The following is a 22067-nucleotide window of genomic DNA, read 5'->3' on the forward strand; positions in this document are numbered from 1 at the left end:
ACAGAGTCTAATTCTACCCATACACAAGTTTCATTTTCTCCTGTTCCGCTAATTCTCCATATGAATCTAATAATGTCTAATATGCTAAATTGATTGACCATGTTGCTATTGCTCCTCATTCTCTGGCTTTCCCGCCACACTCTGCATTCAGTGGGTGGGATTGTCACCGGCCTTTTTAGCAGAACTTTCAGACCTTGCCACATCAGCAAGTTTATGGCACGTAGGAAGAGTGCTTGCTTTTGAGATTTTGATGATGTAATAATTTTGCAAAAATGGAAGTTTATTAAAATAAGAATTAAGCTAGTTGGAGGATAAAATAATCCTATATTAATGTAAGTGCTTATTCGGAAACTATTTTCAAAAACAGTTCTTAAAGAAATATATTTTAAAATTTGTCTTTTTTTTTTTTATATTTTGTACAGCAATCTGAAATATTTTTAATGTTTTGAAATATATATTAAAAATAAATTTTACATTTAGTGTTTTATTTTTAATCATTCTATATGTTTATATAATTATTTTTTATAAAACCTTTAAAAAATAACTAAAAAAATATTATCTTAAAACGCTTTTTGTTTTCAGTTTTTAAGAATATAAGACATAAAATAGGTTTTTGATTGTTCAAGGTATTTTTCTATTTTTTATTCTAAAGAACATAAAACTGTTCTTGAAAGTAGTTGTACCCTAAGGGTTTATTTGGAAATTGTTTTTTAAAACAGTTTTCTGTTCTCAAAAAATATAAAATATAAAAAATATGTTTGACAACCAAAAACTTGTTTTAATTTTTGTTCTTAAGAATAGAAAATAAAATGTTTTCACAAAATATGTTTCAGTTGTTTTATATTGTTTTCACTTATTTTATGAATAATATTTTAAGAAATAATTATACAAATATGAAAAATGATTAAAAATAAAATATTAGATATAAAATTTATTTTTAAAACTATTAAAAACATGTTTAAAATATTTTAGATTTTCAAACAAACTTTTGTTTTACAAAAATAGAGAATAATTTTCAAAAACTTCAAAATTGTTTTTGAAATCAATTACCAAACATGCCCTACCTTTTTTCATGTTTTTACTTGAAAAATAACTCATTTTTAACATATATGTTTTTTTTTTATCACTTCAAGTATTTATATGTAAGTTTTTTTTAAAAAAATATATTATACTTATTATAAAATAATAAGGGTATTTTTGTCCAAACGATATAAAAAATGATTGAGAGTTAAATTTCTTGAAGTTTTCAACACGCTTTTAATCAAATAATCCTAAAAATAAATATATAACCATTTAAAAGGAAATATTAAAGAAATAATTTTAAAAAAAATGGTATTAAAGCCATAAATCAAGTCCCAAGTGTCAAGTTTGAAGGAATTCTTTAGTCTTGACCTCATAATGGGTCTGTTTAATATCATTATTTATAAGATAATCAAAATATTAATAATTTATTTTTTATAGGTAAAATATTAATCATTTCTTTAAATTTTATGAGAATCAAACATAGTCAGATTAAGTATAAAGTACTAAGGAAAGAAACAAGATATTAAAAAAAAATGGTTTTTTGGTTTCATAACCAATCTTAATGGCAATCAATTGCCCTGCATGTATAATTGAGTGGCATATAGCATGGATTTCTAAGTTGAATTTTTGGAGGTGGATATGGTTATGGTTATGATGATGATGATGATGTGGACCACATCCACACTCATCATCATCATCATCAATGCCTCTCTCCATGGGGCATGTGAATGAATTCATTCTCTTCAATTCTCCCTTTCAAGATTGGTTTCTTTTTTTTCCTTTTTAATATGATTTTTTTTTTTTGACACAACCAAAGATATTTAGGTTATGCCTCTAATTTGAAAAAGGCCACACAAAAGAATCTGACGAATGAAGTTGCTTAGAAGTTAGAAGATGCTCCTCAACCTCACTTTTTCCACAAAGATAATCGTATGGGATATATATAATATATATATAACCTAAGATGCTTTCCTTCAAAAAAAATTTGGGAGCTAAACATAACCTAAGACTATGTTTGGTTTCCGAAAATGTGAGGGAAAAAAAAATAAAAAGGAAAAGTGGAAGGAAAGAAAAAGTAAAAAAAATATATATATAGATTAGAAAATAATAAATTATTTTTATACGTTGTTTTAAACTCATTTAACTTATTTTTCTCAATCATATTAAGATTAAATAATTACAAAATACATAAATTTATATATAATTTTAATGATATATGATTTTCTTTTATATTTTTCATAATGAAACTAAATATTAGAAAACCATTTTTCTTAATATTTTTTTCCTTTCCTTAGAAAACCACTTTTTTTAATATTTAAGGTAATGGAACCAAACATTACCTTAAATTTTTTGGGAGCTAATATAGACTTAAAATCTTAAGTTACAAGCTAAATGATTATGGACTAATCAAATCAAATTAAGTTATACTAATCAAACCAAAGGGTACCTTTTATCAAATTAAGTTATAAATTAAGGTGGTGTTTGTTTTTTTACTTAATTCTAAATAGAACCTTAATATTTAATAGTGTTAAATATTATGTTGTTTATTTTATAGTATTTTATTTTTGTTAAATATTAAAAAGTAAAGAAAAACTAATATGTTATTTTTTTAATTTAGAAAAAACTACATATTTTGACTTTTTCCATTTAATAAAAAATTTATAATAAGTCATGAAAAAGTAAAAAAAACAAACAACTTAAATTTTGAAAACAAATTGCTTTTAACAAAAAGCTAAAAAAATAAACACCACAAGTTAAGTATTTTATTCGTTTCTTAAATTTTGAAGCATACTTTTATCAAATTCCCAACAAATTGTGGGAGAACAAAAGCAAGGAATGGTACATTCAAAAAAGAAAGAAGACCGGAATAAGATTGCATGGGTGAGCAAGAAAAGTGGGTCCATTTTTCAGCTATATATACACAGCCATGACTTAATATTGTATCAGCTCAAGGCCTAACCCTAACCTTAACCCTAACATCCCTCTGCTTCTTCCTTCATACCTTATCAATGTCAGGGAAAAAGGCTGTTAGCATTCAGATGAATGAAATCGAGGACGGTTGCCTCGAAATCAATATTACCGGTATTGAATGAATTTCTTCTCTCCAATTTTATGTTTTGTCATCTTATTTCGAAGGCCTACTTGATGAGAATTTACTTTAAACTTTTTTCTTCTTATTAGAAACAAATGGTTTATGTGATAACTATTTTCAAAAATAGAGAAAAACAGGGTAATTGTTGTTTTTTATTTTTTTTATTTTTAAAAATAGAAAATATGGTATGTTCATATATTTGTTTTTAGTTGTTTTACTTGTGTTTCTAAAGTTGTTTTAAAAAAATTAATTATACATATATATATAAAAATTATTTTTAAAACATATTTTATTTAAAAATATTAGAATTTGGTTAAGAAAATTTCAGGTTTCTCTACAAATTTTTGTTTTATAAAACATTAGAGAATATTATGAAAAATAGTTTTTGTTTTCGAAACCGTTACCAAACAGTGCCAAATGTATTCAATGTAACAGTAGAATGTTGTTTAATCTTTTGATTTGCTGTTCTCATTCTTAGTTACTGGAAAAGAAGTTGCGCTGGAGAAAGATGGACGCCCCCGGAAAAAAATCGAATATAACAACAATCTAAAAATAATCATCAAAGACCCCGAGGCAGGCCCCCAGGCAGCAGGCACCAGCACAGGCCCCAGCGCAGGCCACGAGCCAGGCCCCAGCGCAGGCCACGAGCCAGGCCCCAGCGCAGGCCACGAGCCAGGCCGCAAGCCAGGCCGCAAGGGCACCGGTAAAAATTAAATGCAAGAAGCGTCTCCAAATGATACTAGGGATATGGAAATATTATCGAAGATGTGATGGAAAACACATACACAAAGAAATAAAAACCCACTGGATTGTAAGAAAGTAATACACAAAATTATCTAGTGGATGACACCTTTAGATTTATTATCTAAAATCTATGTTATAATTTATGTTTGTATCGCAACATCTTATATGCTCTAGTGGATCTTGTCTCGACTCTTAAAAGAATGTAGGTCTTGTTTTCAATCCAATTTAGGTTAAGCATTAAGAATAATAACTTAAAAGTTTAGATGCAAAGAAAACTCCCCCACAGGCATATATAAAAGAAAATCAACTAAGATAAGATTTTTACATGAAAAACCCCTACATAACATGAAGAGATAAAAACCCATAGTGTTGTAAAAAAGTAGTACACAAAATTATCTGGTAGATGCTACCCTTAAATTTACTCTCTAAAATCTCTGTTATAATTTATGTTTGTTACACAATATCTTATATGCTCTACTCGATCTTTTCTCGACTTCTAAGGAAATGTAGGTCTCGTTTTCAATCCAATTTAGGTTAAACATTAAGAATAATGACTTAAAAGTTTAGATGCATCCCCTAAAGAGAACTCCTCCCATAGGTATATATAAAAGAAAATCTAGTAAACTTAGAGTGCATTTATGAGTAATTTTAGAAAGCGTTTTTAACATTTTTAATAAAAATTTTTAAAGTATTAAAAATATTAAAAACGCTTCCTAAAATCACTACCTAACAAGCTATTAGAATTAATATAAAAATCATATTTTAAATTAAAAAGGATTTAGAAATATTTTTCTTTTAAAATTTAAATTATTTCTAAAATCTCTTTTCCAAAATCTCAACTTAAAATTATTTTCCAAATTAATTTTATTATTCGGGAAATTTTTTTTTAAATCATGTTGCTTTTTAAAATAAATATGAAGTATTTTTTGTCCAACTTTTCTTTAAGAGTTTGTGGGCTTTTTAATTTTTAATTTTAATATTTATCTAAAAATTTGACAATTTCAAAAACTTTTTATGCATGATATAAAATTAATTATATGATTTGGTTGCCTAGAAAATGCTAGAAAGTAAAGAATGGAAAAAGTGAAAAACAGAAGCATAAACACAGCTATCAAAAAGATTCATTTTCCCTCACGAATCAGAGCAATTCAACTTCCTCTCTACGCTCCTTCACCTTCACAACAGAAACACAATCAGATTCATGACTGAAAACGACGAACTCAACTGACCGAGAACCAGAAAGAAAACCTCGAAACCCTGGAATTGAGAAATAAGACAATCCTGAGTTAGAATCCTAGATCTGAACATTCAAGAAAGCAAAAAGTTTGGAATAAGATTCGCACTGCTGTGCAAGAAAAGTTGGTCCATTTTCCAGCTATATATACAAAGCCATGAATTAAACTGACTCGGTCACCATCACCACAGGCTAATAATATTGTATCAGCTCAAGGCCTAACCCTAACCCTAACACCCTTCTGCTTCTTCCTTCATACCTTATCAATGTCAGGGCAACAACAACGGACAAAGAATGTTGGCGTTTGGGTGGAGGAAAGCGATTTTCTCGAAATCAATATTACCGGTATTGTTGAATAAATTTCTTCTCTCCAATTTTCTGTTTTGTCATCTTTTCTTCTTATTAGAACAATATTAAAAATCGGTTAAGGTTTCTTGACTGACTTTTGATCTACAAAACATTAGAGAACATTATAAAAAATTGTTTTTGTTCTTGAAAACCGTTACCAAATAGTGCCAAACATATTCAATGGGAAAGTAAAATGTTGTTAATCGTTTGATCTGTTGTATATTCTAAGCTATTGGGAAAGACATTCTGTTGAAGATAGACGAAGGTATCGAGCTGACAATCAAATGTAAGAAAGGTCTACAAATAATGATCCCAGACCCCACTAAAACTCAAGCAGCGAAGGTACCAGCTAAAAATCAAATATAAGAAGTGTCTCCAAATGATATTGGAGGTATGAAAGTATAATTGAAGATATAGAGATATTTGGCTTTCCATGCTATGGATGTGTTTAGAAGAATCCTTTGTTTTTTTTCCTTTTATTGTTTTTATATATACTATCCAATGTTTTCAGAATCGGACCGGTCATTGAACCGAAAAAGTTATTAATTCACAATTCACTGGTTGGACCGATGGTCGAATTGTGGTCGAATCGGTGACGTCATAAATATGTGATTTATATATTATTAAAATTAAAAATAATTATAAAAAAATTAAAATATATATGAATAAATTAAAAATCAATAATATTATTTTATATATTTGATATTATCAAATTAAATCATATTAATATTTTAAATTTTATTAAATGAAATATGTATAATATTTAAATGTGAATATATTAAAAATGAAAATTTAAACTAATTGTATAATTTTTAAAAATATTATATTATTTACAAAACCTGAGGTCTAAGGTTCAAATCCTTGACAGTTGAATTGGTTAGACCGATCAGTCTGGTTCAGTTTTCAAAACATTGATAATACCATTGTATCTTTTAAAAAAATATGCAATGACAAATATTTTCTCAATATAATGGTATTAACAACCCTTCTCCGCTCACAATGATGGTAAGTCGAAAAAAAAAAAAAAAAAGGGAAAGAATAATGGAGTAATGAACAAAGAAGGAAGGTGAAAAAAAAAGTAACGAACAAAAGTGAGTTTATAGATCTTACTTATGGAATACATAGTAGTAGGTAGGGTAAGTGACAAAAGTGAGTTTATAAATCTTACTTATGAAATACATAGTAGTAGGGTAAGTGAGTGAATGGATGATTTTAAAAAATTATAATACAAAAGTTGAAATCTTTAACCTAATTAAACCTATGAAAGGTATTTTAACCTATGAAAGACATTCAAACCTTTTTAGCTCAATTGATTAAAGAGATTAATGAAAAATCAATCACACGCAAGAGACAAAATATTTTTACATGGCAAACCCTCGTTGTGTAGTGATAAAAAACCACTAGGATCAGAAACTTCAAATCAACAATCTACTATATGAAAAAGTAATGTACAAAATTATCTAATAGATGCTACTCTTAAACTTACTTTCTATGACTTATGATATAATTTATGTTTGCAATGCAACACAACGCCTTATGTGCTCCAACAGATCTTATCTCAACTCCCGAGGGAATACAATTTCCTTCCCAACTCAATTTGAGTTGAGCACAAAGAATAGTGACTTAAAATTTTTGGCACATCCCTTAAAAGAACTCTCCCAGTAGACATATATAAAAGACAACTTAGTGTACTTAGAATTAATATAGAATCATATTTGACTACAAAATAATTTAGGAATTTTAGAGAGATTTCATATTTTAAATTAAAAAGGATTTAGAATTTTTTTAAATTTAAATTATTTTTCAAATCTCTTTTCCAAATTTTCAACTCAAAATTATTTTCCAAATTAATTTTATTATTTGGAAATATATATATTTTTTAAATCGAGTTGCTTTTTAAAATAAATTTGAAGTTTTTTTTTTCAACTTTTCTTTAAGTGTTTGTGAACTTTTTAATTTTTAATTTTAATATTTATCTAAAAATTTGACAATTTCAAAAACTTTTTATGCAATATATAAAACTTTAGACATTTAAATAGTAAGATAGAGGAGTTTATAAAATATAAAATATAAAATAAAAATAAAAATAAAAGATTGGTACACTTAGCAACATGAGTGGATTTGTAAAGTACAAAATATATAAAATAAAATAAAAAAACAAAAAGATTAGGCATACTTAGCAAAATAAATGTTATAAAATAGAATGAAAAAAAAACCATCTTAGCCCTTACCCATCAAACTTGCAATATTATTCCAACTATTTCAATCATATTAATATTAAATAATTACAAAATACATAAATTTATATCTAATTTTCATGATATATGATTTTCTTTTGAATTTTTTATAATGAAACTAAATATTAGAAAACCATTTTTCTTAATATTTTTTTCCTTTCCTTAGAAAACCACTTTTCTTAATATTTAAGGTAATGGAACCAAACATTACCTTAAATTTTTTGGGAGCTAGGCATAGACTTAAAATCTTAAGTTACAAGCTAAATGATTATGCACTAATCAAATCAAGTTAAGTTATACTAATCAAACCAAAGGGTAGATTTTATCAAATTAAGTTATAAATTAAGGTGATGTTTGTTTTTTTACTTAATTCTAAATAGAACCTTAATGCTTAATAGTATTAAATATTAGGTTGTTTATTTTTATAGTATTTTATTTCTGTTAAATATTAAAAAGTAAAAAAAACTATTATATTATTTTTTTAATTTAGAAAAAATTACATATTTTGACTTTTTCTATTTAATAAAAAGTTTATAATAAGTCATGAAAAAGTAAAAAAACAAATAATCTAAATTCTGAAAACAAATTGCTTTTAGCAAAAAGCCAAAAAACTAAACACCACCTAAGTTAAGTATTTTATTCGTTTCTTAAATTTTGAAACATACTTTTATCAAATTCCCAACAAATTGTGGGAGAATAAAAGCAAGGAATGGTACATTCAAAAAAGAAAGAAGACTGGAATAAGATTGCATGGGTGAGCAAGAAAAGTGGGTCCATTTTCTAGCTATATATACACAACCATGACTTAATATTGTATCAGCTCAAGGCCTAACCCTAACCTTAACCCTAACATCCCTTCGCTTCTTCCTTCATACTTTATCAATGTCGGTACCATCAGACTCACAAGCGGTGAAAAAGGCTGTTAGCATTCAGATGGACGAAATCGGTTGCCTCGAAATCAATATTACCGGTATTGAATGAATTTCTTCTCTTCAATTTTCTGTTTTGTCATCTTATTTCGAAGGCCTACTTGATGAGAATTTACTTTAAACTTTTTTATTTTTATTAGAAACAAATGGTTTATGTGATAACTATTTTAAAAAATAGAGGAAAACACATAGGGTAGTAATTGTTTTTTATTTTTTATTTTTAAAAATAGAAAATACGATGTTTTCAGATATTTGTTTTTAGTTGTTTTACTTGTGTTTTCAAAGTTGTCTAAAAAAAATTAATTATACAAATATATATAATAATTAAAAATTAAAGTATCGGATATAAAATTTATTTTTAAAACATATTTAATTTAAAAATATTAAAATCTGGTTAAGAACATTTCAGATTTATAGACAAACTTTTATTTTACAAAATATTAAATAATATTATGAAAAATTGTTTTTATTTTCCAAAACCGTTACCAAACAGTAGAATGTTGTTAATATTTTGATTTGTTGTTCTCACTCTTAGTTACTGGAAAAGAAATTGAGCTGAAGACAGATGGAGGCACCCCGCAAGTAACCAACATTAAGAAGAATCTACAAATAATCATCCGAGACCCCAAGGCAAAATCCACGGAGCCCGAGAAAGACAGTAAAAATTAAATGCAAGAAGCGTATCCAAATGATATTGGAGATATGGAAATATTATTGAAGACATGAAGATATTTGACTTTTATTGTATATAAAATAATGGTTATTGTCTTCTATGGTATATAAGACTATTTTATTTTTCTTTTATTGTTTTTATATATGATACGATTGTGTCTTTTAAAGAATATGCAATGAAAAATATCTTCTTAATGTCATGATATTGGTGAGACCCAATAAGCCTTCTTTGTTTTTGTTTCATCTTTTTACTTCTGTTCCTTTGATGTATATTTTTATGCTCCACAAACAAATATTGAAAAAAATACGGGTTAAAATTTTTAACCCAATTAAACCAGTGAATGAGATTTAAACCTTTTTAACTCAACTGATTAAGGCTATGTTTGGTTCTCAGAAAATTTGAGGGAAAATACAAGGGAAAGAAAATGCAAAGGAAAAATAGAAGAAAAGAAAAAGTGAAGGAAAATAAAAAATAGATTAAAAGTTGATAAGTTATTTTTATTTTTTACTTCAAACTCATTTTATTTATTTTAACTCATTAATATAAAGATTAAATAATTTTAAAATACATAAGTTTTTAATTAGTTTTAATTATATTTGATTTTCTTTTATATTTTTCATAGGACAACCAAACATGAAAAAATCATTTTCCTTTGTATTTTTTTTCTTTCCTTAGTATTTTTCGGGAACCAAACATAACCTAAAAAAACAATGAAAAATCAACAAAGACAAAAATTTTACATAGAAAACCCTTACACAACATGCAGAGATAAAAACCCACACGATTGTAAGAAAGTAGTACAGAAAATTATCTAATAAATGTTACCCTTAGAGTTACTTTCTAAAATATATATTATAATTTATGTTTGCAACGCAACATCTTATATGCTCTATTAGATCTTGTCTCGACTCCTAAGGGAATGTAGGTCTTGTTTTCAATCAAATTTAGGTTAAGCATTAAGAATAATGACTTAAAAGTTTAGACGCATCCTCTAAAGAGAACTCATTCCATAGGTATATATAAAAGAAAATCTAGTAAATTTAGAGTGTATTTAGGAGTGATTATAGAAAACGTTTCTAGCATTTTTAATAAAAAATTTCAAAGTATTAAAAATATTAAAAGCGCTTCCTAAAATCATTGCCAAACAAATTATTAGAATTAATATAAAAATCATATTTTAAATTAAAAATGATTTAGAAATATTTTTCTTTCAAAATTTAAATTATTTTTCAAATCTCTTTTCCAAATTCTCAACTTAAAATTATTTTTCAAATTAATTTTATTATTTGGAAAGATTTTATTTTATTTTTTAAATCAAGTTGCTTTTCAGAATAAATATGAAGTATTTTTTTTCCATCTTTTCTTTAAGAGTTTGTGGGCTTTTTAATTGTTAATTTTAATATTTATCTAAAAATTTGACAATTTCAAAAACTTTTTATGCAATATATAAAATTAATTATATGATTTGGACCATTTGGTTGCCTAGAAAATGTTGGAAAGTAAAAGAAGGAAAAACAGAAGCATAAACACAGCCATCAAAAAGATTCATTTTCCCTCACGAATCAGAGCAATCCAACTTCCTCTCTATGCTCCTTCACCTTCACGACAGAAACACAAAAAATTCAACAGAAACACAATCAGATTCCTGACTGAAGACGACGAACTCAACTGACCAAGAACCAGAAAGAAAACCTCGAAACCCTGGAATTGAGAAATAAGACAATGCAAGCTCTGCAGAGTAGAAAACCAAATCAAATCAAAACAAAACAACACCAAATTTCGTTTCTCCACTCATATCCTTTCCTTGAAATCCAAGTCCTCAGCAAAAACCACCAATCAAGAACCACAAACTCCAGAACTGAGAAATGAAACAACAGAGAGAACGAGAAAACTAAAGCCAATCAAAACTCCCCTCATTTCTTCCTTTTTCAACTCCTGTCACTCAGGGAAAACCCTAGACTTGAGAAACGAGAGCCTAACCCTAACCGGTCAAGAATCGAGCACCTGAAAACCCTAGAATTGAGAAACGTAAGAAGAAGTATACGGACCGGCAAGAGAGAAGGCCAGATGAGGTTGTGGTTAGTGAACCAGCCGTCGAGAACTGGAACGAGAGCCTTCCGGCGAAGGTACCTATCCTCCGAACTCATCGAATCAAGTTATTATTTACTTCTCAAAGGGGTAATATAGTTTATTCCTTTTTTTCGAAGTTTGAAACATCGTGATCAAAAGCAAGGAATGGTACTTTTCCTGAGTTAGAATCCTAGGTCAAGAAAGCAAAAAGTTTGGAATAAGATTCGCACGGCTGTGCAAGAAAAGTTGGTCCATTTTCCAGCTATATATACAAAGCCATGAATTATCAGCTCAAGGCCTAACCCTAACCCTAACACCCTTCTGCTGCTTCCTTCATACCTTATCAATGTCAGGGCAACAACAACGGACAAAGAATGTTGGCGTTTGGGTGGAGGAAAGCGATTTTCTCGAAATCAATATTACCGGTATTGTTGAATACATTTCTCTCTCCAATTTTCTGTTTTGTCATATTTTCTTCTTATTAGAACAATATTAAAAATTAGTTAAGGTTTCTTGACTGACTTTTGAGAACATTATAAAAAATTGTTTGTGTTCTTGAAAACCGTTTCATATAGTGCCAAATGTATTCAGTGGGAAAGTAGAATGTTGTTAATCTTTTGATTTGTTGTTCTTATTCTAAGCTATTGGGAAAGACATTCTGTTGAAGATAGACGAAGTTACTGAGCTGACGATCAAATGTAAGAAAGGTCTACAAATAATGATCCCAGACCCCAACAAAACTCAAGCAGCGAAGGTACGTACCAGCTAAAAGTCAAATATAAGAAGCGTCTCCAAATGATATTGAGGTATGAAAGTATACAAAAATTATTGAAACTCCAAGCCTTCTTTTGTTTTTTTATTATTTAATTTTTTAAAAGAATACATCATTAAGCTGAATTACAGAATTATACAATGCACCACAGCCACCCTCTATAAGAAATAAACAATAAAAACAAGCAAAGAACCAACATTTCATGTTGATTAAAAGAAAGGCATCTATATCTCAACAAAAAACTATACAAGATTTAAGCATTAGAGAGAATATCCCCCATCATCCCGCATTGGCATACATATCCTTAATATTATATACGAGTCAACTAAAATGAAACTCATTACAATCTCCTTTTCTTATTTGGCATATTTCAGAGAACATTCTCAGGACTAATCTTCACAAAAATTTGTGTAAGGTTTCAGGTAACAAGGGAGCACCAATTAGAGACAAGATGAAAGACAACTGGTTAACATAATTTAATAATGAGAAACAAATGTAACTACCCAAAAAAGGAGGTATGATGGCTCTGATTGAACGTGCTACAACAAGGAGAAGACCAAAAAGGACATGGTCAAATAAGTACATGATTCCTGTTATGCTACATGGTTCACATATCATCTGATTCCCATTATGCTACAATAAACACCACCAATACATTTTTTTTTTTTTGCCCCCAAAAGTTCTGCTACATGTGGAATGGCTCAACATAATGACAATTATTTCACATGACATAAAACAATATCACCATGTAGCTCAACTAAACATATTATTCATTAGATCTAAAAAATTAGAGTGCAGCAAACTTAACAACCATATCACATAAAGATCAGGAGTCACTAAAACTCTCGCAATAATAAATAGAAGCTTCCAACCTCCAGAGAGCACCAATGGTTCAGTTGGACACATGGCAAGAGCAAATTCTGCATTATCTTTATGCCCAGTTAATATCTGCAGGATAAAGTGTTGTTTTACGTATATGGCATCTATGCATTAAAAAGCAGAAAAGATAATTGAACTCTGGAAAGGAAAATGTTATTTATATAGGAATCTCCTTAAAAAAATTTCAAATTTTGAAGAGAATATAACAGCTAATGACATTAGTGCAACATAAAGTCCCCAATGCACTAATAAAGTATTATTTCAAACTACCTATTAATTAAATATTGTACTACAAAAAGAAAGGTTAATTTCAAGCTACCTCAATTCTTTATATTCATGCAAGTTTTGTCATCTCATCCACAGAGCATATGTAGCTAAATGTGGATTGGACTTAAGACTTTACCTTTAACCAAGCTTTGAACCCACAAAAACCTCACGAACTTTAAGTTGGTCAACAACCCACTCCATCTAACCCTGTTTATACAATGGTGCAGTTTCAGGCAAAGATTTGGTCATTGATAGCTTGGAAGGAGTAGTCCGATAACATAGTGGAACTGTTCTTGAGGAAGATTTTTTTTTTTTTTTGACAGGTTATATATATATATATATGTCCCCATTGGGACTAGAACCTGTAACCTCCCCTAAACCAACCCCAACCCTTTACCGCTTGAGCTCCATGCCTCATGCCTCAAGAGCTCGTTCTTGAAGAAGATGAGATGACTAGTGGAATGGATGGTGGAGAGATGCTTGGATTTGAAGCTGTGGACACTACTGATTTCTGAGTTGATGTGCTTGCTCCATCCAATCATGGGATCAAAAGGAAATGTTTTCTATTACCTGTATCATGATATTCATGATTGGACTTGAAAAGGCAATGGGTTACAGTGGGGTTGCTGATGACAACCAAGAAGTGCTCACCTTGTTAGTGAACATTTTCAAGAGAGAAGGTTTGCAATTTCATATAACAGAAGGCAGCCCCTGAAGTCTTGTTTTGACCAAGTGGTGGCATCCCTAATTTCAGGATGAAGAGGAGACATGCCATTGACTAAGGAAATTTTGTAATTAATTGAATAAATAAGGCAAAGCTGTAAATTTACTCCCCATCCAAAGAAGGCAAGAAGAGAGAGAGGCGGAACAATAAGTAAGATCCTACCCTGACCCAAATCAGACCAAGAATTTAAGCCTTGTCCCAAAACAAGGTAATGTCCTCTAATAGGGGTTGGCTGGACCGAGTTACCAGGAACAAAACCTTCCCCTCTGTAGTCTCTAAATAAGCAGAACCTGTTATACGGGGTTCAAAGGTGCCACTAAATCTTTCTCCCGATTTGTTGGGTCGGCTCCATACATCATGTAAATTCACGGCTAGTGAAAACGTAAACCAAAACTGAAGCCATAACATATTTAGAAATACATATGACAACAACAGTACCAGTGTTAATAATTTTCATAGTTAAAGCAAATGACTCACCGAATCTGGACGAGATTCTGGAGTTCCCAATACAGCATGACGATTAGGTTGAGTTTCAACATCCCATATGAGGACCAATTCAACAAAAGTAAACAACATTGAGATCAATATTTCAATAAACTTCATATAAAAAAATAAACATAAGCTAAGAAATCTTACATATTCAAACTGACTTTAAAAAAAAAAAAAAAACAAAAATGAGTTCTTACATCAGGACTGTCAGTGTGTGTGGCCACTATCTTACTATTCTGTGGCAGTTCCCTGATTCGGTTGACCAGCACAGTCAAGATTATGCTTGATTAAAGATGTGCATTTAGAATTCTGTTCAGAGAAAGTATGTTCATTCTATTAATGAAAAATTTATATTTTGAAATGAAATCACAGGAGAAGATTGGTAAGCCTTATCCATCTCATATTGACTGTGAAAAAGATCTTGATTTGAAATCTCCATTCCCACATCAATTGCACATATTTAATTTCCAAGTTTTGAATGTTCAGCTATAAGAATGTCTCCTTTGACATTTCTAAAATATTGCATAGTTAGTTTTAATTCCTATTAGGCAACTTTTGTGAAGATTATTTGCATTTGATAGAGTCAAAAATCAATCAATATCAACTTTTATGAAGATTATTTGCGTTTGATAGGGTCAAAAATCAACCAATATATAAATATAAAACCCTCCTTCTTTGATCAGTAGATTGACAATTCATGGAACAGGAGGAACAGAACAAGTGCTCAAAATAGATACCTCTCCTGGATGTATAATTGTTTTGAACTTCTTTACAAAGGGTGACCGCGCTTCCTCGTTGAACTGAAAATTTGAGCAAGAACTAAGAAATAGGATAATAACTAAAAGAAAATTGAACATGGAATGAGGAGGCAAACAATGACATGTCATGGAGACATTACCTGAGCAATATGCTCTGCGGCAGCTACCCTAGGTTTAACAACTTCACAGTTTGCTATAACTAAGGTATTCGGAACACTGCCATCAGTCTGGGAGAAAACAAAGTTAAGCAGAAAACATGATCATCAATGAAGACGATGACAGAACAAGAATAAGTATGCCAGGTAGCATATACCAAGATCATCACAACATCATACCAACACTGTTATGAGCAAACAAGTAGAACACCTTATCCACACTGAACAAATATCATGAATTACTATATCCAACAAGTTCAACACCATTTAATCATGTGATTCCACTAGCTTAATTTTTCCGAGCTGTGCAAATTATTCATTTATGATTGCCAAAAAAGAAAAATCTTTAGGGACCATCTAGGAAGCTATAAAACAAACTAGCTTAGTCAAAATATGACCCTTTTGTCATTTTTCCACTACATAAACAAAAAACTTGGTGTCCAAAGCACAGCATGCTTCCATAAATGGCACCTAAAGCAGCAAACACCTAAGCCAATTCAAATTTAGTTTGATTTTCTTCTAAAAAAGGCAAACTGGTCATCCTTTGGGTATGGCTACAAACACAAACATACAAACAGTTCCTCACAATCAAACTAACATCTCTCAGAAACAATCTTGGAAATTCAAAATCCATAATTACTATAAATGGGTCATCATTACACTTCCAGCAACTGAGCTTTGGATTTGAGTGTATAGAAACAACTCAACTTTTCGCATCCTAACTCAATTAGAAGAACTTTTAACTCACTGTGTTGATAGCTTAGCATTCACAAACAAATAGAACAAAGCTTCCTAAATGATAAAATCACATAATTGGAGCATTTTGTTCAAATTTTTGCTCCAACTCAATAAGATGTCCCTGACTTTTGATTACTAAACAACATAAGACATGCAAACGTGTTTGAGTTGATTATCTTGCCTGCTCTGAAAGGTAAAGCCGTTGCCGATTCTTATATGTAGCTTGCTCCAATTGCGGACCCCATCTATCAGTACACATAATACACGACTGATTAACAGCAATAAACATTTAAAATCACAAGTACAAAGGAAGCAAAATGCACATCACATCTTCCACCTATTTAAAACATGGAAAACAGAACTGTGATTTCAACAAAACAACACAAGACATAAGATCAAATATTTTATTTCCTTCTTTTTTCCTCAATTATCTCAGCAATGGAATCTTCAACTCTCTCATTTCCCTCACAAGAAAATTGCAGAAAATTAAGAAATAAAGGGGAGGAAAAACCCATTCAACCAACCCTAACACAACCATTAGGTTGAGGCAAGTCTGCATTTTGAGAAAAACATCTTGAGTTCTAGGAACGAGCATTTCTACTTTCTTCTCTCTTCCTTAGTTCTCTCAGCAACACATCAACTCTCTCATTTCCCACTGGTTGGCTGATAAAGAAAAATGTAAATCCACTCAACAAAGCCCAAGACAACAATCTGGCTAACTTGAGCCGAAGTCTCCAGCTTTTGAAGCCAATATAAAAAAAATTAATTTTCATCAGTTTCGCTCAACTTCCCAAATGACAAATCGCAACTCAAACCGTTTGGTAACCGAGAAAAGCGAGAAAATAAAAGAAACCAAACTCCAAACACTGTAAAACAAAAACCTCCGCACAACCATTTTGGCCTATCCATTTTCCAGGGGGAAAATGTTTTTCTCTTCGAATTGCTTCCCCAAACAGTGAATGGACTGCTTCATAAAATCACCAAAATGAGGACCATCTCCTTCAAGTTCTTACTCATTGAATCCGTTTGGCACAAAACTCTTCAAATTGATAAATTGTAGTTTTTTCCATTCATGCTTTCATTCGTTCATGTACAGAGTATATATAGAAGGTAATCACCATTCTAAGAATGAGAAGGAATGATACAAAGAAAGAATGATATAAGAAAATAACAACTAATATCCTAATATCTCAACTTTCCTAATATCTCAATATTCCTAATATCTCAATATTCTTAATATCTCAACTTTTCTAATATTTAAACATTCCTAATATCTCAACACTAAAAAATACAAGGAAAGAATGATATACGGAAAGCATTCCTAATATCTTAACACTCCCCCTCAAATTGGTGCATAGATGTCACACATGCCCAACTTATCTAAAAATTTTGAGAACACTTGACTTGAGACAGCTTTGGTGAGGATATCGGCCAATTGATCTTCTGATCGAATCTTAGGCAATTCCACAATCTTATCATCCAACTTTTCCTTAATGAAGAATCTATCCACCTCGACATGCTTTGTACGATCATGTTGTACTGGATTATGAGCAATGTCACATGCGGCTTTATTGTCACAAAACAATCGGATTGGTTGCCTAGATAGGTAACCTAAATCCTGTAAGAGAAGTCTTAGCCATAATGCCTCACAAAGTCCTAGAGCCTCTAAATTCTGCTTCTGCACTTGAACGAGCGATGACATTCTGCTTCTTACTTTTCCATGTCACAAGATTACCACCTACAAAGGTAAAGTAACCAGATGTAGATCGCCTATCATCCACTGCACCGGCCCAATCAACATCAGTATATACTTCTATACTTTGATGATTAACATTTTTAGCGAACAAAATTCCCTTCCCAAGAGCATTCTTCAAATACCTCAAAATACGCATAACTGCATTCATATGTTGCTCTCCAGGATTATGCATGTATTGACTCACTACACTCAATGCATAAGCAAGATCTGGTCTTGTATGAGCTAAGTACATTAATCTCCCCACAAGTCTCTAGTATTTTCCCTTATCAGTTGATACTTGATTAGGCTCAACACACAATTTCAGACCTTCTTCTATTGGTGTATTAACAAGTTGACATCCCGACATTCCAGTCTCCTGTAAAAGATCTAAGGCATACTTTCTTTGAGACAGAAAAATTCCTTCACTTGATCGAGAAACTTCAATCCCAAGAAAGTATTTCAGAGGATCTAGATCTTTCATTTCGAATTCTCTAGATAGATAATTTTGCAGAGCTTTTCTTTCTTCAGGATCATTTCCTGTAACTACCATGTCATCCACATATATGATGAGTGTGGTAATCTTACCATGTTGTTTTTTCAGGAACAAAGTGTGATCTGAATTACTTTGACAATAGCCAAAAGCTCTCATTGACTTTGTGAACCTTCCAAACCATGCTCTCGGGGATTGCTTCAACCCATACAATGACTTCTTCAATTTGCACACCTTCTGACATTGCTTTTCTGACACCATGCATTCTGGTGGAAGATCCATATATACTTCTTCAGATAACTCGCCATGCAGAAAGACATTTTTCACATCGAACTGTTGTAATGGCCAATCTAGGTTTGCAGCTAAAGACAGTAATACTCGAACTGTGTTGATCTTAGCTACAGGTGCAAATGTCTCTGTGTAGTCAATTCCATAAGTTTGAGTGTACCCTTTTGCTACCAGTCTTGCTTTAAATCGTTCAATACTACCATCTGTCTTGTACTCACAGTATAGATCCAATGACACCCAACTGGCTTCTTTCCTAGTGGACATTCTACGAGTTCCCATGTTTCATTCTTCTGCAATGATTTCATCTCTTCATTCATGGCTACTTTCCACCTTGGATCAGCTAAGGCTTCCTGCACACTGTTAGGAATAGTTACAGTAGATAATTGATTTACAAATGACTTATTTGATTCAGACAAATGATGGTTAGACACATAGTTGCTCATGGGATATTTGACTTTGGTAGACAATTCAGGTTCATAAGTGGGTTTAGGAATACCTCTATTATGACGGTGTGGTAACCGTTTCATGAATGGATCAGGTTCCAAATTAAGAACACCTTCAACAGACGACGATTGGTTTGGTATTTTAGTGAAGACATCTTCGGACCCAAATTGTTGACCACTCATATCCAACTCACTCGCTTCTTGGTTCACTAGTTCAGATTGTCCAGATTCATTCTCCTTAGAAATATGATAATCATAATCGAGAGTCTGAATTTTCTTATGGTACTCCCCCTGAAGTTCAGACTCAAATGAAAAATACATCGAATCTTCATGAAACACCACATCCATTGTAATATACATTTGTCGAGTTGGAGAATGGTAACATCGATATCCCTTTTTGTGCAATGCATATCTAACAACACACATTGCAATGCATGGGAAGTTAACTTGGTGCGTTGGTGTTTGTGTAGATGCACAAATGCCACACAACCAAAAACATGAGGAGGTAGATTTGGGACAGTTGGGGCAACTACGACATTAGTAAGAGCTTGGAGAGGTGTTTGGAAGTTAATTGAGCTGGAAGGTACCCGATTGATCAAGTATGCGGCAAATGTGATTGCTTCTCCCCAATAAGATATCGGTGTTTTTGCTGCTATCAAGGAAACACGAACAACCTCTAACAAGTGCCGATTTTTCTGTTCAGCGACTCCATTTTGCTGGGGTGTATTGGAACAAGTAGTCTGATGAATGATGCCATGTCCTTCCAAATACTTTTGAAGATCAGAACTTTGATATTCTCCACCATTATCACTACGCAGAACCCGAACCTTTACATTGTACTGAGTTTCAATCATTTTATGAAAATTTTGAAACAAGAAGTTCACTTCATCTTTGGTCTTCATCAAGCATAACCATGTCATTCTGGTACAATCATCAATAAAAGTAACAAACCAACGTGAGCCACTCAAAGTTGGGACTTTGGATGGGCCCCAAACATCAGAATGTATAACCATAAAAGGAAACGGACTTTTGTTCAAAATTAACGGAAACGAAACACGATGGCATTTAGCCAATTCACAAATATCACAATGGAAACCAGAAATATCACTCTTTGCAAACAAACTAGGAAACAATTTTTTTAAATAACCAAAGGAAGCATGTCCCAGACGTCGATGCCACAACCAAATTTCAGACTTTTTCTTCTCCCCCTCAGATCCATCTGCCATCAAGGCTTGTTGCAACTTATTTGAATCCTTTGTCTGCAAGTCCAAGTAATAGAGTTTTCCCCGCTTAATACCACAACCAATCGTCTGTCTTGTTTGGATGTCTTTAATCACACAAAATTCAGGCCAGAAAATGACAATACAAGATATGGCTGCGGTGATTTGAGAAACTGACAAAAGATTGTAATCTAAAGATGGAACAACTAAAACAGAATCCAAATTCAAAGTATCAGTAAGAGTTAAGGATCCTTCCCTAATGACTGAGGTTGTGTTACCATTGGCTGTGGAAACAATTTTTTGTGAGGAAGGTCTAAGGGGTGAAACCTGTCTAGAATCAAAAGTCATATGATCTGTAGCACTAGAATCAATTATCCATGCACTATTAATAACAGGTTTAAAAGTATTTAAAAACTTACTACCATGATTTGTAGCGGCTACCAATGCAGAGGCTTTCTCAGCAACATTACCCTTTGTTTTTATTTCGGCAACAGTTGCAATTGAGGTTTTCTTGGAATCCTTCTTCCGTTGATCACGATTATTATCATTAATAACAAAGTGTTGATAGCCTAAACATGATCTAAAGGTCCATGGTTCAAACCCTCGGTTCCTCATTGTTTTCCTGGTCATACCAAGAGTTGTTGCTTTGAAATTGTGGGATATCCAGATTGGTGGGATCAATCTTATTGCAGTGAGTGCATTTGAAGGTTGACTTATCAATATTAGGGCTTGTCTTAGGATGGATGATCGCTATCGGACTACCATAGCGACAAAATATCCAGGATTTCAGTTCCATGGCTCTGATACCACCTTCAAATTGATAAATGGTAGTTTTTTCCATTCATGTTTTCATTCGTTCATGTACAAAGTATATATAGAGGGTAATCACCATTCTAAGAATGGGAAGGAATGATACAAGGAAAGAATGATATAAGGAAATAACAACTAATATCCTAATATCTCAACTTTTCTAATATCTCAATATTCCTGATATCTCAATATTCTTAATATCTCAACTTTCCTAATATTTAAACATTCCTAATATCTCAACACTAAAAATATAAGGAAAGAATGATATACGGAAAGCATTCCTAATATCTCAACAAAAACAAGGTCAAACCTTTCCCACCCATTCCCCTTCTTTTCAACCCCAACCTTAGCACATTCTCCAAAACACATCTCAAACCAACTCAACACACAAAATCCCCTCGAAATCACGCAAAATCACAAACCCACCACCAACAACGCCCATCCCAGTACCAAACCCAAGTAGTCATTCAGCCTACCCACCATTTCTCCTCGTCAAAAAACCAAACTCCAACCAATCAAACATCAGAAACCCCAAAAAAAACCCTGGAACTTCCACGAAACCTTACATACAAAAAGAGAAAATTAGAAGTAAACGAACCGGCAGGAGAGGGAGGGCCAGACGAGGTTGTGGTTGGCCAGCCACTCATAGAGCACCGGAACGAGAGACTTCCACTGGGTATACCTCTCGTCCACCGAAATCGACGTCTCACCGGCTGTGCTCGTCTCCTTCATCTCTCTCTCTCTTTCTCACTCTGTTGATTCTGCCTTACAGTCACCGCACTGCTTCAATTTCCTCTAAGAGCACCCTCAGGGTTTTATGCTGCCACAAAGTCCTAATAGTTTACACGTGTCAATATGGTGATGTGGACATAAACAAGTGCCAACTATGGTGATGTGGACATAAACACGTGCCAAATATGGTGATGTGGGCATATACAGGTGTCAAAAG

The 22067-nt window shown here is 31.7% G+C and overlaps 2 protein-coding genes and 1 long non-coding RNA gene across 4 annotated transcripts; 2 read left to right on the forward strand and 1 right to left on the reverse strand.

The window, feature by feature from the left end:
- The first annotated feature begins 2978 nt into the window (after positions 1–2978).
- Positions 2979–4060, forward strand: LOC117922497. Its single transcript, XM_034840627.1, has 2 exons — positions 2979–3105; positions 3594–4060. The coding sequence occupies exons 1-2, from the start codon at positions 3033–3035 to the stop codon at positions 3827–3829; spliced, it is 309 nt and encodes a 102-aa protein (XP_034696518.1). The 5' UTR covers positions 2979–3032; the 3' UTR covers positions 3830–4060.
- A 4450-nt stretch (positions 4061–8510) lies between these two features.
- Positions 8511–9493, forward strand: LOC117922499. The gene is made up of 2 exons (XR_004652490.1): positions 8511–8648; positions 9143–9493. It is a non-coding gene; the product is annotated as an uncharacterized LOC117922499 (long non-coding RNA).
- A 1356-nt stretch (positions 9494–10849) lies between these two features.
- On the reverse strand, positions 10850–21860 carry LOC117922496 (WD-40 repeat-containing protein MSI4-like). 2 transcript variants are annotated; one of them, XM_034840626.1, is made up of 8 exons: positions 21717–21860; positions 16314–16377; positions 15380–15466; positions 15219–15281; positions 14679–14744; positions 14470–14544; positions 12995–13070; positions 10850–10878 (listed from the first exon to the last, which is right to left on the reverse strand). In XM_034840626.1, exons 1-8 carry the CDS (start codon positions 21848–21850, stop codon positions 10865–10867), a joined length of 579 nt encoding a protein of 192 aa, XP_034696517.1. In that variant the 5' UTR covers positions 21851–21860; the 3' UTR covers positions 10850–10864. The 2 variants fall into 2 exon arrangements, with proteins under 2 accessions (XP_034696517.1, XP_034696516.1); XM_034840625.1 differs by lacking the exon at positions 10850–10878 and having other exon boundaries at positions 12872–13070.
- Positions 21861–22067: the final 207 nt, after the last annotated feature.

This window comes from Vitis riparia, chromosome 9, assembly GCF_004353265.1.
Source record: "Vitis riparia cultivar Riparia Gloire de Montpellier isolate 1030 chromosome 9, EGFV_Vit.rip_1.0, whole genome shotgun sequence".
Classification (NCBI taxonomy): Eukaryota; Viridiplantae; Streptophyta; class Magnoliopsida; order Vitales; family Vitaceae; genus Vitis; species Vitis riparia.

Coding starts and splice junctions, on each gene's coding strand:
- LOC117922497 (XM_034840627.1), top strand. CDS start 3,033: ATGTCAGGGAAAAAGGCTGTTAGCATTCAGATGAATGAAATCGAGGAC. Junction 3,106..3,593: donor CCTCGAAATCAATATTACCG/GTATTGAATGAA, acceptor TCTCATTCTTAG/TTACTGGAAAAGAAGTTGCG.
- LOC117922496 (XM_034840625.1), bottom strand. CDS start 21,850: ATGAAGGAGACGAGCACAGCCGGTGAGACGTCGATTTCGGTGGACGAG. Junction 16,378..21,716: donor TGGCCCTCCCTCTCCTGCCG/GTTCGTTTACTT, acceptor GTGTACTGATAG/ATGGGGTCCGCAATTGGAGC. Junction 14,745..15,218: donor CAATTATACATCCAGGAGAG/GTATCTATTTTG, acceptor TTGACTGTGCTG/GTCAACCGAATCAGGGAACT.